Here is a 14,990-nt window from a genome sequence, read left to right as displayed (position 1 = left end):
CCTGTTGTAATCTGAGGTAATCTTCTTTGCTGTCTGCGACACCTCCAATTTTGATGTCATTTGCAAACTTACTAACTGTACCTCTTATACTGACCGCCAAATAATTTACATAAATGACAAAAAGTAGTGGACCCAGCACTGATCCTAGTGGCACTCCACTGGTCACAGGCCTCCAGTCTGAAAAACAACCCTCCACCACCACCCTCTGTCTTCTACCTTTGAGCCAGTTCTATATCCAAATGGCTAGTTCTCCCTGTATTCTGTGAGATCTAACCTTGCTAACCAGTCTCCCATGGGGAGCCTCGTGGAACATTTTACTGAAGTCCATATAGATTACATTGACTACTCTGCCCTCATCAATCCTCTTTGAAACTTCTTCAAAAGAAAAATCAAGTTAGTGAGACATGATTTCCCCCACAAGTCCTTGTTGACTATCCGTAATCAGTCCTTCCCTTTCCACATACACGTAAATACTGTCCCTCAGGCTTTCCTCCAACAACTTGCCCATTAATTAATGTCAGGCTCACTGGTCTATCGTTCCCTGGCTTGTCTTTACCGTCCTCCTTAAACAGTGGCACCACGTTTGCCAATTTCCTGTCTTCCGGCACCTCACCTGCGACTATCGATGATACAGAAAATTTCCTTGTAAACACTTAACAAATTCCTCTCCATTTAAACCCTTAACACTGTGACAGTCCCAGTCTATGTTTGGAAAGTTAACATCCTATACCATAACCACCCTATTATTCTTCCAGATAACTTAGATCTCCTTAAAAATTGGTTTCTCAATTTCCCTCTGACTATTAGGGGGTCTACAATACAATCCCAATAAGATGATCATCTCTTTATTTCTCAATTCCAGCCAAATAACTTGACTGGACTCCCTCTGACATCCCTGTCCCTCAACAAGACAAGGTCAGCAATATATTGGGATTCTCACTGGGTCCCTTCACAAGGTGTTGCCTTTCACTGACGTGAGGGGAGGGGGGCGTTGGTATTTGTCTTCAGGCTGTAATTGTCTGGCAGTGCCTGGTATCCAGTGTGTCAGTGTTGGGGACTGTGATAGAGTGAGCTAGTCTCCTTCCCTCACCCCTCAGCTCCGAATCCAATCCTGGAGTATTACATCAGTGAGCATCAACTGTTTGTCATCACCTCACGTACTCTTCCCCCAACACTGTTTTAAAAAAAACACCAAACATCACACCCAGAGTTTCAGGAGGTTATGGGCGGGTTTACAAGTCAGGAACATTGGTTTGAGTCAGTGACCCACAACACGCACTTGTGTTTTTCTGGCACTTTTAGCTCAGGATGGTGTGTCTCAAATTTAATCTCTCACTGAACCAAAGGAAATGAAACTAGGAGGGGTGACTAAAAGAGAGGTCACTAAGGTTAAGAAGCAAGAGAGTGAGCCAGAGAGAGCCCCTTTCACAAGTAATTAAACGGCCAAAACTGGATAACCCAGGCTGTACTTGCTTAATAATGCAACTTAGTTTTCCCCAAGTGTTTGCCGTCTGCGAGTACCTTGGTAGGATGTGGGTTTCTGTTTGTGATGCTCATGTGGTATCCCAATTTGTAGATAAGCAATGAAGAGGTGTCAGTGTTCAAAATCTCGGTACTTCCCTCAGCAGTGGGATAAACACACAAGTTGATGTGGGCTGCTTTCAAATTGGGTCAGGAGCCCAACTAAAAAAGTAAATCACATTTTGTTTTAAGGATTGGGTCGGAGGGTTTGGATGAAGGAGGCAGTTTGAGTTTGCAGCTCATCTGGGATGGCACTGAATGAGAAACCAAGAAGCCACTCTCCCATGACGGACACCACCGACATTTTGAAACATCAAAGATTTTTTTTTTAAAACTAAGCATCAGAGATTGAGTACAAATTAGAATTGCTCAAACAACCTAATGATTGCAGAAATCTGAGAGTCTATGTTGCAGAGAGACAGCAAGGGAAAAAGATGAGGATTATAAAAAGCAAAATAAAAAGCAAAGATTAGATGTGACTTTTTAAAAATTCATCCAGATAATGAGGGTGTCGCAGCATTGGTGTGCATCCCCAGTTTCCCTGGAGATGCTGGTGGGAGGAGACTTTCCTAAGCTGTTAAGATAACATTTATCTTAAAAGACAAAATGCAGTCAAGAGATTGTTGCATTTGCTGTCAGTGTAACTACCAAGTTAAAACAAAACTTGGAAACAAATGTTTGTAGTCATGTTGGTGATTTTTTTTATATAACAACCTCTGCCAGGTTTGTCAAGTCCGAGGGCAGTATTTCTTGGTCCTTGTGGATAGTTGGAGGTGTTGCTGACCTGTGTTCCCCATCCCAGCTTCTCCAAGAACAGTTACCTCCCTGTAACAGAAATGAAGGCTTTTGCTTCTGTGCCTGTTCATCTCATTTTCTCATTTACTAGTTGGTAATAATTCTTTGTCAGACTTACAATCTGCAAAACTATCAATATTTATGAGTTTGCTTTACTTTAAGATTTATTGAAGCTCTTCAATGCTACAGCGCACATGAATTATTTAATGTCTGCAGCAAGTTAACCACATCGGTGACTTACCAAAGATGTTTCTTTGAAGTAACACATGAAAAAGGCTGTTGACTCTTGAAGTTACACTAAATAAAGAAAAGCTTGTTTTATGTCTTGTAGTTCAGCTTAATAAAAGATGCAATGTGTACTTGTTTTAATCTTACCCTAGAATTGGACAGGAACAAAATTAATTAGGCATTTTAATTTGGAGTGTGTGCACGCATGCATGTGTGTTTGAAACTGGATTGGACTGTGGTGATTTGTGATTCCTGGATAATTTGTGATTTCTTTGTACAGCTGCCAGTTCTCCTGCCTTGGTTTTTTGCCAGATTTAACTCCTATTTAACATGCTTACCTCACCTGAAATGATTGTGAATTGCAATTATAAATAGCAACCATTCCTGGTAGAAGGGTTAAGGCACAACATGTTCCTGCAGATTGCTTTATTTGTGACCTGCTCCCGGAAACCCCCTTGTAAAATTCCCCTCCGTTCACTGCAATAGAAGATTGGTCAGCAAGGAGCACTCAGGAGCAGGGCAGAAGGTTTGGGTTAGCTCATTTCCCTTAAGTTTAGCAAATGTCTGAAAGTGTTCGTGTGTCTTTTAAACAGTTTAAAGAACTAACATCCGTCATTGAACATCAGAATCAATCTTACTCATTGAGAAGTAGGTGGAAAGTGAGCATTTGGTTCAGATAAAATTGTGAAAAGTCTCAGAGCATTAAGCTCTGTGAGAGGACGTGTCTGGAGTCTATCCATGGTCAATGGATCCAGCTCAGTTGTGCATTCCTCACATCCAATGGAAAGAGAGAACAATTCCCATTGGTGGGCTTGGGCCATCCAGTACAAGAGGCTGAACACGAGCAGTTGAGCCATTTGCCCACACATGGAGGAGTCTTGGTTTTGGAGGGTTCATCAAAGATTACTGTATAATCATGTATTCCTCACAGGAGGTGGAGCAATGTTGACAAGGCAAATGTTTAAGTGGGTGTCACTAACTGGCTCAGCATTTATTACCTGTCCCTAGTTGCCCCTTGAGAAGGTGGGGGTGAGCTGCCTTCTTGAACCACTGCAGTCCATGTGCTGTAGGTAGACCCACAATGCCCTTAGGGAGGGGATTCCAGGATTTTGACCCAGTGACACTGAAGGAAAGGCAACATATTTCCAAGTCAGGATGATGAGTCCCTTAGAGAGGAACTTGCAGGGGGTGGTGTTCCCATATATTTGCTGCTCTTGTCCTTCTAGATGGAAGTGATTATGGGTTTGGAATGTTATAACTTTACCTTTAAGTCAGTGCAAAAGTTGAGATGCAGATGAGCTGTAATCGGCCCTGAGCTATAGCTTGATTTTGATAGCTCACCCCCCTGATACCAAAGTGAAAAAAGACTTGATCTTTTTTTCCTGTAGCATCTTTCTCAATCTCAGTCTGTCCCAAAGTGTCTGAGAGTCCGTGAAGGTTTTCTGAAATGTTGTTCCCCATAATGTAGGCAATGTATCAACCGGTTTATACAAAGCTAGATCCCACACATTACAATAAGATAATGACCGAATCATTTTTCTAAGCTTTTGGATAGAATTGTCCAACCACAGAGAATAGGTGCTCTCCTCTTGTAACAAGCTCGTGGGTCTGATGGTCAGCTCAGGGCTCAGTCCTGATGATTGACAGCTCCTCAGATCTCTGGAATGATCGCTGTCATTGGGGTCAAGTTGTATTAGCTACAATACAAATCATCATCATCATCATCATGGTCCATTCTCCCCTTTCTAATCGAAAAGGCCAACCCACAACATTTGGCTTGTTGCCAATTGCTGAAGTATTTCAGCTTTTAATGTTGCTGAGAGATGCTAGTGCTTCAGTGTTAGAAGGGCAGGTAATTGGGAGACAGTGGCAGAGTGGTGTTATCACTGGACTGTTAATCCAGAGACCCAGATCATGTTGTGGGGGCCTGGGTTCAGATCCCACCATGGCATGTAGTGGAATTTGAATTCAATAAATATCTGGAAGTAAGAGATTATGATAACTCAGAAGTCAACCATCAATTGTTGGAAAAACCCATCAGTGTCACTAATGTCTTTGAGGGAGGGAAACTGCCCTCCTTACTTGGTCTGGCCTCCATGTGACTCCAGACCCACAGCAATGTGGTTGACTCTTAACTAGCTTCTTGGCAATTAGGGACGGGTAATAAATGCTACCTAGCCAGAGATGCCCTCATCCCATGAATGAATTTATAAAAAGAACAACTTGAATTTATATTGTGCCTATCACAGCCCCCCAGGATGACCCAAAGCATTTCACAGCCAAAGAAACTCTTTCCAATGCAGCAGCCAGGATGTACTCAGCAAGATCCCACAAACAATCAAGGGATGCAGTGGCTCCAAGAACAGGTCAGAAGCTCGGAATACTACGGCATGGAACTCCCCTCCTGACTCTGCAAAACATGTCTGCCTTCTACAAGGCACACCTCAGGAATGTGATGGAATACTCCCCACTTGCCTGGATGGGGAGGGCTCCAACAACACTCAAGGAGCTTGACACCATCCAGGACAAAATAGCCCACGTAGCGCCACATCCACAAACATCCACTCCCTCCACCACTGATGCTCAGTAGCAGCAGTGCGAACTATTTACAAGATGCATCCGAGGAGCAGGAGACCGTTGAAGGGCATATGCCCAAAACGTCAACTCTCCTGCTCCTCGGATGCTGCCTGACCTGCTGTGCTTTTCCAGCACCACCCTCTCGACTCTGATCTCCAGCATCTGCAGTCCTCACTTGCTCCGATCTACAAGATGCACTGCAGAAGGTGACCCAATCTCCTCAGACAGCACCTTCCAAACCCACAACCACTTCTGTCTAGAAGCACAAGGGTAGCAGATACATGGGAACACTAGCCCCTGCAAGTTCCCCTCCAAGCCCCTCACCACCCTGATTTGGAAATATCTCACCGTTCCTTCACTGTCACTGGGTCAGAATCCTGGAATTCCCTCCACAAGGGCATTGTGGGTCAATCTACAGCTGAAGCTGCTGTGACTCCAAGAAGGCAGCTCACCCCCACCTTCACAATGGGCAGCTAGACATGGGCAGGTCAGCGACACCCACATCCTGTGGGTAAATAAAAGTCATCTGATTCAGGTTTAATACTTGTGGCTGATGGATGCTGAGCAGATTTCCCAGTTCCTCTTTAAATGTTAATGGAATCTAATTGCAGCCACTAATCCAAAAGGCAACCCCTCACAGACTTAGTCAGTAAAAATAGAACCCAAGTCATCAGAAGGAAGAAAATTCCCAGGGCCATTTCCTTTTTCAGCTGATCTACATTGGCAGGCCGGGCATTCCACACCCTTACCACTCTCTGCATAAAGAACCTGCCTCTGATATCTGTCTTCAATCTATCACCCCTCAATTTGCAGTTATGCCCCCTCGTACACGCTGACATCATCATCCTAGGAAAAAGTCTTTCACTGTCTACCCTATCTAATCCTCTGATCATCTTGAATGTCTCTATCAAATCCCCCCTTAACCTCCTTTACAATGAGAACAGATCCAAGTCTCTCAGCCTTTCCTCATAAGACCTTCCCTCCAGACCAGGCAACATTCTGGTAAATCTCCTCTGCACCTTTTCCAATGTTTCCATATCCTTCCCGAAATATGGTGACCGGAACTATACACAATATTCCAAGTGTGGCCGCACTAGCGTTTTGTATAGCTGCAACATGTTATTGTGGCTCCAATCAAAATTGAGAGAGAGTTTAACCCCATGACCTCAACACATCCAAAAACAACGGTGAAAGTTACAATCTGGAGGGAAAAATGAGAGGTCAGATTTGTAAAGACAAACTCTGCAGCCACATGCCTGATTGGTAGGATACCACAAGGAAGTTACCTGTAAGGAACCAACCAAGCTCAGTAACTCTTTCAACGGCTGGTTTTTTTTTGGAGCATCAGTGGCTGAAGGATGACCCCACAGAGTTTTGCAAAATCATGAAATATGGCCACTTTCCAAGACTCGGGGAAAAAACTTAATTTCAATCTGAACAGATGACCTCCATCAGTTTATGGTTTTTGCAATTCAACTTTGTCAATGCATTCTGATGGGCCATGAGGATTCACCAAATTCCATTCCTTAGTTTCAATCTCTTGGCACGAGTGGTGTCCTTTATTCTCTTGTTGGAGCGCATGCCACTCTGCAGAATTTGTTGTCGTGTGTGTCTGTCTCTGTCTGTCTGTCTGTCTGTCTCTCTCTGTATCTGTGTCTCTGTCTGTGTATGTGTGTGTCTCTCTCTCTGTCCATCTGTCTGTGTGTGTGTCTCTCTCTCTCTCTCTCTCTCTCTCTCTCTCTCTCTCTCTCTCTGTCCATCTGTCTGTCTGTCTCTGTATGTGTCTTTGTCTGTCTGTGGCGTGTGGGGGAATCATGTTCTAACTATGGATTATGGTTCAGTTGTTCACCAGTATTCATCACACGGTTTTAAGAGTGATTTATTTTGTAATAAACAGATCAATTTGAGTTTGTTGAAGAAACCTGTGAAAGTCTTTTATTCTGGATCCTTTTGTAAAAAGGATTTGAATGATTGAATAAAGATATTAAGCCGAATGGTGTGACTGGTGAAGTAGTGGGATTTGATAAGCAGCACAATCTCTCCGTTAAAACTAACGAGTGGAAGAGTTTCCACTTCAGGAAAATGTGATTTGATTTTATTTGTTGGTGGGAAGGGAATGGGCAGGTTGTGTGGGGATGGAGATTGACCATGCACTAGGTCACAAAGCTCATTTTCACCCTGTCTTTCATTACAATGTGCATTTATCTAGCGTCTTGAACACGGCTGTTTCATCAGAAGGTTGTCCAACGAATGTTATAGAAGGATCTATTTGGTCAGAGGGCTAACAGCTTGGGCAAAGTAGTGAATTTGAAAGAGCCTGTGAAAGAGGGAGGCAGCAGGGGTTTAGGAAGGGAATTCTAGAGATTGGAGGATGGAAACATTTCTGGCTGTAACAGGCTGCTCCTTTTTTTTTCTTGAGGTATTTATGGTGTTGGAGGTAATTTCCTTGTATTCAAGGGGCAGCACTTACAGTTTTCTATGCTGTTGCATTGTTTTGGAACTTGGGGAAAAAAGTCAAAACAACAGCATTTTTAAAGGGGAGAGCAACAGACAAAGGCAGGACATGTGGTCTGTAAGGGAGAGAGAGCAAGAAACCCGCACTGCTAACTGACAGCAGAGAACCTGCACAGTTACTGCCTTTGCTGTTTGAATTCATTTATCGCTGGACTCAGAGTGCATCTGGGAAAGTTAACCAACAGTGAAATTCACAACTGATCTTGGAGGAACCTGTTTGGGAGAGGTCACAGCACAGAAACAGATCAGTGAATAGTTTTAAGAATAGTCTTGCTGTAAATCTACAATAGCGAGTAAAATGGGTTTGTTCTTGATAATGTTTATTGGGATTTGTCTCTTGATTAAATTTTCAAAATATAAGCCATAAGTATTAAGTTAGCCTGGAGCAGTGTTTTATAGAGCAATAAGATGGTGCTATTTTCTGAGTCTGCTGATTGGAAGGAACAAAATGGCCTTTGGTAGAGAGATATTCTCCTCTTGTCGGATGTGGGAGTTTCAGGAAGTTACTGAGGATTATATCTGCAATAAATGTCATTGATTATGAATCCTGTCAGATTGAATGGATTGGTAGGATTGCCAGTTTGAGGCAATGAGGAATTTAATTGAACTAGGGATATGATGGATGGGAATTATAGGAAGGTAGAAAAGCCACAGATACAGTCACATAGATGGGTTAACTACAAGAAAGGCAAGAGAGGTAGGTTGGTATTACAGGAGTTTGCTGTGGCTCTTGCCATTTCTAATAAGTATGCTGTTTTGGAACATGTAGGGAGTGATAGATTCTCAGGGGAATGTAACATGAACACCCAAGTTTCTGATATCGAGACTGGCTGTAATGCAATGAGGGATATGTCAGGTTCCAAGAGATCAATTGTTCAAGGTTTGTGCGAAGATTTGTAGCTCGGGTGCTCGTTGTTGTGGTTCTGTTCGCCGAGCTGGAAGTTCTTGTTGCAAACGTTTCGTCCCCTAGCTAGGCGACATCATCAGTGCTCTGGAGCCTCCTGCAAAGCGCTTCTTTGATGTTTCTTCCGGTATTTATAGTGGTCTGTCCTTGCCGCTTCCGGGTGTCAGTTTCAGCTGTCCGCTGTAGTGGTTGGTATATTGGATCCAGGTCGATGTGTTTGTTGATGGAGTTTGTGGATGAATGCCATGCCTCTAGGAATTCCCTGGCTGTTCTCTGTCTGGCTTGCCCTATGATAGTAGTGTTGTCCCAGTCGAATTCATGTTGCTTGTTGTCTGCGTGTGTGGCTACTAGGGATAGCTGGTCGTGTCGTTTCGTGGCTAGTTGATGTTCATGTATGCGGATTGTTAGCTGTCTTCCTGTTTGTCCTATATAGTGTTTTGTGCAGTCCTTGCATGGTATTTTGTAAACTACATTAGTTTTGCTCATGTTGGGTATCGGGTCCTTTGTTCTAGTGAGTTGTTGTCTGAGCTTGGCTGTTGGTTTGTGTGCCGTTATGAGTCCTTAGGGTCGCAGTAGATCAATTGTGTTAGGGCATTCTCTAGTCTGATGCACAGATAGATGGTTTCTGAGGCTAGCAGCAAAAAATCAGGATGGTGTGTTGCTTCCCTGGTGCCAGGCTCAAGGATGTCTCAGAAAGGGTGCAGAATGTTCTCAAGGGGGAGAGAGCCCAGCAAGAGGTAATTGGTTCCAACGTGTACAATGACATCGGAAGGGAATAAGATAATATTCTGAAGGGAGAATAAAGAGAGTTAGGCAGGAATTTAAAAAGGAGGGCCTCGAGAGTAGTAATGCCTGGATTACTCCAGGTGCTACGAGCTAGTGAGGGCAGGAATAGGAGGATAGAGCAGATGAATGCATGGCTGAGGAGCTGGTGTACGGGAGAAGGATTCACATTTTTGGATCATTGGAATCTCTTCTGGGGTAGAAGTGACCTGTACAAGTTACCTTTACAAATACATTAAGGACAAAAGGATAACTAGGGAGAAAATAGGGCCCCTCAAAGATCAGAGCTGAAAAATGTGTTGCTGGAAAAGCGCAGCAGCTCAGGCAGCATCCAAGGAGAAAGAGAATCGACGTTTTGGGCATAAGCCGTTCTTCAGTAAGGCATTCCACAAGGTTCCCCATGGGAGACTGATTAGCAAGGTTAGATCTCATGGAATACAGGGGGAACTAGCCAATTGGATACAGAATTGGCTCAAAGGTAGAAGACAGAGGGTGGTGGTGGAGGGTTACTTTTCAGACTGGAGGCCTGTGACCAGTGGAGTGCCACAAGGATTGATGCTGGGTCCACTACTTTTCATCATTTATATAAATGATTTGGATATGAACACAGGAGGTACAGTTAGTAAGTTTGTAGATAACACCAAAATTGGAGGTGCCGTGGACAGCGAAGAAGGTTAACTCTGATTACAATGGGATCTTGATTAGATGGACCAATGGGCTGAGAAGTGGTAGATAGAGTTTAATTCAGATAAATGTGAGGTGCTTCAGTTTGGGAAAGCAAATCTTAGCAGGACTTATATACTGGTTCTGGGCGGTGTTGCTGAACAAAGAGACCTTGGAGTGCAGGTTCATAGCTCCTTGAAAGTAGAGTCGCACGTAGATAGGATAATGAAGAAGGCATTTGGTATGCTTTCCTTTATTGGCCGGAGTACAGGAGTTGGGAGGTTATATTGAAGCTGTACAGGATGTTGGTTAGGCCACTTTTGGAATATTGTGTGCAATCCTGGTCTTCCTATCAGGAGGATGTGGTGAAACTTGAAAGAGTTCAGAAAAGACTTACAAGGACGTTGTTGGGGGTGGAGGGTTTGTGCTGTAGGGAGATTTTGAATAGGCTGGAGTTGTTTTGCCTGGAGTGTTGGAGGCTGAGGGGTGACCTTATAGAGGTTTATAAAATCATGAGGGGCATGGATAGGATAAATAGGCAAAGTCTTTTCCCTGGGCTGGGGGAGTCCAGAGCTAGAGGGCATAGGTTTAGGGTGAGAGGGGAAAGATTTAAAAGGGACCTAAGGGGCAACCTTTTCACACAGAGGGTGGTACGTGTGTGGAATGAGCTGCCAGAGGATGTGGTAGAGGCTGGTACAATTGCAACATTTAAAAGGCATCTGGATGGGTACATGAATAGGAAGGGTTTAGAGGGATATGGGACTAGATTAGGTTGAGATATCTGGTTAGCATGGATGAGATGGACCGAAGGGTCTGTTTCCATGCTGTACATCTCTATGACTCTAACTGAAGGCACAGCTACCGATGGTGAAGTGATTCAAATCCACAATGCTCAGGGACACCAGGACAAAGTGAGCCGATCCCTGGTTTCCTGTTCAGCTCCATGAACTCACATGACTGTGCCTTGACCAATCAGCACCGTTTCCTCATGCTGTAAAAGTTATTGGTCCCTTTATAATTTGGTATTCTTCCAGATCTGTCCTGAAGAGTGCAAGGTGCATGTCACTCTTTCATCAGTTCTCAAGTTCCTTGCTAGATCCAACTATTCGGGTTTTTATACCTTTCAATTAATCTGAGTACTGACTACAATTCTGTGCAAACACTGCTCATACAAAGAGTTAATGGGGAACTTTCTTAGCTCAATTTCAAATTTGCAATGATTTTTCTGTCGCGAGCACTGGGCACTGACATACATGCTATGCTGGTGCTACCTTTCAGTGTAAGGGCAGGATGTATTAGGTGACATTGCATTAAATGTGCTCTCAGGAAGAAATTATTCAAAGGATATGCTTTCTCTTCAGTGTATTGAGTCTCTGTTGCTGTGAAACTGATTTTTTTTTCCCCTGTAAATGAGGGTGTGCCAGGAGCAGGGAATCATGCTGCAAGACACAAATAAGTTCGCTGCCTTGGCACTTCTTCATTTTTCAAAGGATTAAAGTATTATTGTGTATTTACAAAATGGCCTCTAACGGTTGCTGCCAAACCTGACCGCTCTCAGCATTGATGGTTGGTATTTTTTTCTCTCCCCTTGTAGTTAGACAGATTCAAAGAACCTCCAGCGTACGGGCCCATGTGTGATCTATTGTGGTCAGACCCACTAGAAGACTTTGGGAATGAGAAGTCTCAGGAACATTTCACTCACAACACCGTCAGAGGCTGCTCGTACTTTTATAGGTAAGGATGGTGCTTCCACACTGCATCCAGATATTCATTGTTCAATATCATTCTGTTGCTGCTCAGAAAGGCTATTTGTGGGATCTTGCTGTACATTGAAGGCTGTCGCCAACTAATGGGCACAGCAGGGGCTGGAGTGGGCACTAATGGGCACAGCAGGAGCTGGAGTGCATTACCCCAACCCCACCACCCCCCAACAAAGTTATTAGGTGAACTTTGTTATTTGGTCATGTGTCCCTTTCAGGGCTGGTTCTTCATTTAACCTGATTTATTTTGACTCTTCATGAGAGTCTAGGAATGTGAGTGCTGAGACACCAGGTTAGTTAGTGGTCAGGAGCAAGGAGCTGGAGAGATGAAATGGTGCGTTCTGTCAATAAATGTTTTTGGAAGTGGTGAATTTGTGTCTCTTTCAAACATCACCATCTAGCTTGAGATCCGTTTAACCGGTAGCTCCACAGAAAGTTAGTGGGGCCAAAGTTATTGACCTTCAGAAAGTTTACACTTAGTTCATCATCATTGACCTCCAGAAGGTGAAGCAGTGATTTAATTGAATGTTAGACCAGAGGAGGTTCACTCAGCTGATCCCAGGTATGGAAGGACTGTCTGATGAGAGGTTGAGTAGGTTGGGCCAGAGTTTAGAAGAATGAGAGGCAATGTTATTGAAACATAGAGGATTCTTGCGGGGCTTGACCAGGAAGATGTGGAGAGGTTTAGTCCCCCTTGTGAGAGTGTCTCGGACCAGAGGGTATATTCTCAGAGTATGGGGTCACCCATTGAAGACAGAGATGAGGAGGAATGTCTTCTCTGAGGGGAGTGAATCTGTGAATTCCTTACCACAGAGGGCTGTCGGGGCTGGGTCATTAAGTATATTCAAGGCTGAGAGAGACAGAAATGTTATCAAGATGGGAATAGGGGGCTATGGGGAAAAGGAAGCAAAGTGGGAGTGAGGATTATCACGTTAGTCATGGTCTCATTGTGAATGGTGGAGGAGACTTGATGGGCTGAATGGCCTCCTGCTTCTGTACCATATAGACATTAAGGGCTTTAAGGACTCCATTTAGGTTTATTTTCAGTTATCGAGGAGTCTGGCCAATGGGGGTGTAACCTTCATATCAGAGTCAGATTGGAGAAGATGAGGAAGCCACTTTATCACAAAGATGGTCAAAGCTGCGAAATCACTCTCACAAAAAGCAGAAGATGGCGGTGTTTGAATAATTTTCAAGCAGTGAGATTAGTTTTATTCTCGCTGGCTGATGTGTCTCGGGGGGTATGTAGGTTTGGGAGGGAGAGGGAGTTCTGATACTGACCACACTCAATCCCACAGCATGGGGCAACGGGTATGTGGGGCTGAATGGACCTCACTGGTCTCTGTATATTGTTTGGAATATTAACCAATAGCTCAATGCAGGAAGGAGGTACCTCAATCAGCTCAGCAAGATTTCCACTGGCCACGCCATTGGCAATTATTGTTTCATTAAAGTTTTTCTTTTTAAAACATTATCTTCAAAATTCTGAAATGCTTCAGCCAATTATCAGTTGATTGAAATGTTTTATTGCTTAATAAGATTGAATCCATGCACACGATGACCATCTTTGACTCTAAATCACCTCCACTGCCTCTTTGTTATCATCGGTTTATGGGCCTCTCTGTCCTTTGTGAGTCAGTGTCCTTCACTTCAATATGGGAAAGATGGGAACCACTACCTTCAGCTCCACTCTCCATTTCCCCCTCCTGTTACTATCTCAGGATAACATCAACTATTCAATTATTCACTCCTGGGAGTAAAGTGGAGGTGGCTCAGCCAGATTTATTGGCCATTCCCAATTACCCTTGAAGAGATGGTTGCCACTTAGTCATAGAGATATACAGCACAGAAACAGATCCTTTGGTCCAACTCATCCATGCTGACCAGATATCCTAATCCAATCTAGTCCACCTGCCAGCACCCAGCCCATATCCCTCCAAACCCTTCCTATTCATATAAACATCCAGATGTCTTTTAAATGTTGCAATTGTACCAGCCTCCACCACTTCCTCTGGCAGCTCATTCCATACACGTACCACCCTCTGCGTGAAAAGGTTGCCCCTTAGATCTCTTTTATATCTTTCCCCTCTTACCCTAAACCTATGCCCTCTAGTTCTGGACTCCCCAACCCCAGGGAAGAGACTTTGTCTATTTACCCTATCCATGCCCCTCATGATTTTATAAACCTCTATAAGGTCACCCCTCAGTCTCCGACGCGCCAGAGAATACAGCCCCAGCCTGTTCAGCCTCTCCCTATAGCTCAAATCCTCACAGTCATCCCTTTACCTGCAAGCATCTCTCCCCAGTTAGCTTTTGAAAGTTCTTGCTTAATACCATCAACATTGGCCTTCCTCTAATTTAGATCTGCTCTATCCTTTTCCATTACTATTTTAAAAGTAATTGAATTATGGTCGTTGGCCCCAAAGTGCTCCCCCACTGATGCCTCAGTCACCTGCCCTGCCTTATTTCCCAAGAGTAGGTCAAGTTTTGCACCTTCATTAGTAGGTACATCCATATACTGAATCAGAAAATTTTCTTGTACACACTTAACAAATTCTTCTTCATCTAAACCCCTGACACTATCGCAGTCCCAGTCTTCTTACAATCTCCCTCTCCAGCTCTTGTCTCTTGTACAATGGTCTGTTTCTAACTCCAGGCCAGACTTGAGTGTAAAATCAAGGCTGATGCTCCTAGTGCAGTATCGAGGGAGTGCTGCATTAAAACCATACCTGACCTGCCAGGCAAACGGAGAAGATCACATGACAACATTTCAAAGAAAGGACCTGGGAGATTTCCCTGCATCCAGTTACTGAGGTGTTCCTTTGGAACTGTGCTTCTGATATTAAGATCCCAAACTCTGAAATTTCCTTCTGAAGGCTTTGTCTCTCTTCCTTTCCTCTTGGGCTGAGTTGGAGTCAATCCTAAAGCCATAAGAAATAGGAACAGGAATAGACCATTCACCCCTCGAGCCTCCTCTGCCATTCAGTGGGATCACAGGGTCACCGACATTCCTCAGAACCACTTTCCTACCCTTTCCCTCGATTCTCGACTGATCAAGAATCGATCTCAGCCTTAGATATGCTCAAGGACTCTGTCCCCACAGTTCTCTGTGACCAGGAGTTCCAAAGTCCCACAACCCTCTGAGCCTTCTCAGCTCTGTCTGAAATTGGTGCCTCTTTATTCTGAGACTATACTCTCTGGTCCCAGGCTCTCCCATCTGGGGAAGGTATTATGAGGGCCTCCTG

The 14,990-nt window shown here is 44.0% G+C and overlaps 1 protein-coding gene across 1 annotated transcript in view; it reads left to right on the top strand.

Moving 5' to 3' along the window:
• LOC132833218 (protein phosphatase 3 catalytic subunit alpha) overlaps window positions 1-14,990 on the top strand; it is a 305,175-nt gene that overhangs the window by 207,701 nt on the left and 82,484 nt on the right. Inside the window, exon 6 of the mRNA XM_060851304.1 lies at window positions 11,580-11,719. Coding sequence (XP_060707287.1) covers window positions 11,580-11,719 — 140 coding nt within the window. The remainder of the gene's footprint in view (window positions 1-11,579; window positions 11,720-14,990) is intronic.

Source organism: Hemiscyllium ocellatum, chromosome 36, assembly GCF_020745735.1.
Source record: "Hemiscyllium ocellatum isolate sHemOce1 chromosome 36, sHemOce1.pat.X.cur, whole genome shotgun sequence".
NCBI classification, from domain to species: Eukaryota; Metazoa; Chordata; class Chondrichthyes; order Orectolobiformes; family Hemiscylliidae; genus Hemiscyllium; species Hemiscyllium ocellatum.
Note: the sequence above shows the minus strand (reverse complement) of the source record. Positions and strands in the feature narration are given on the sequence as shown.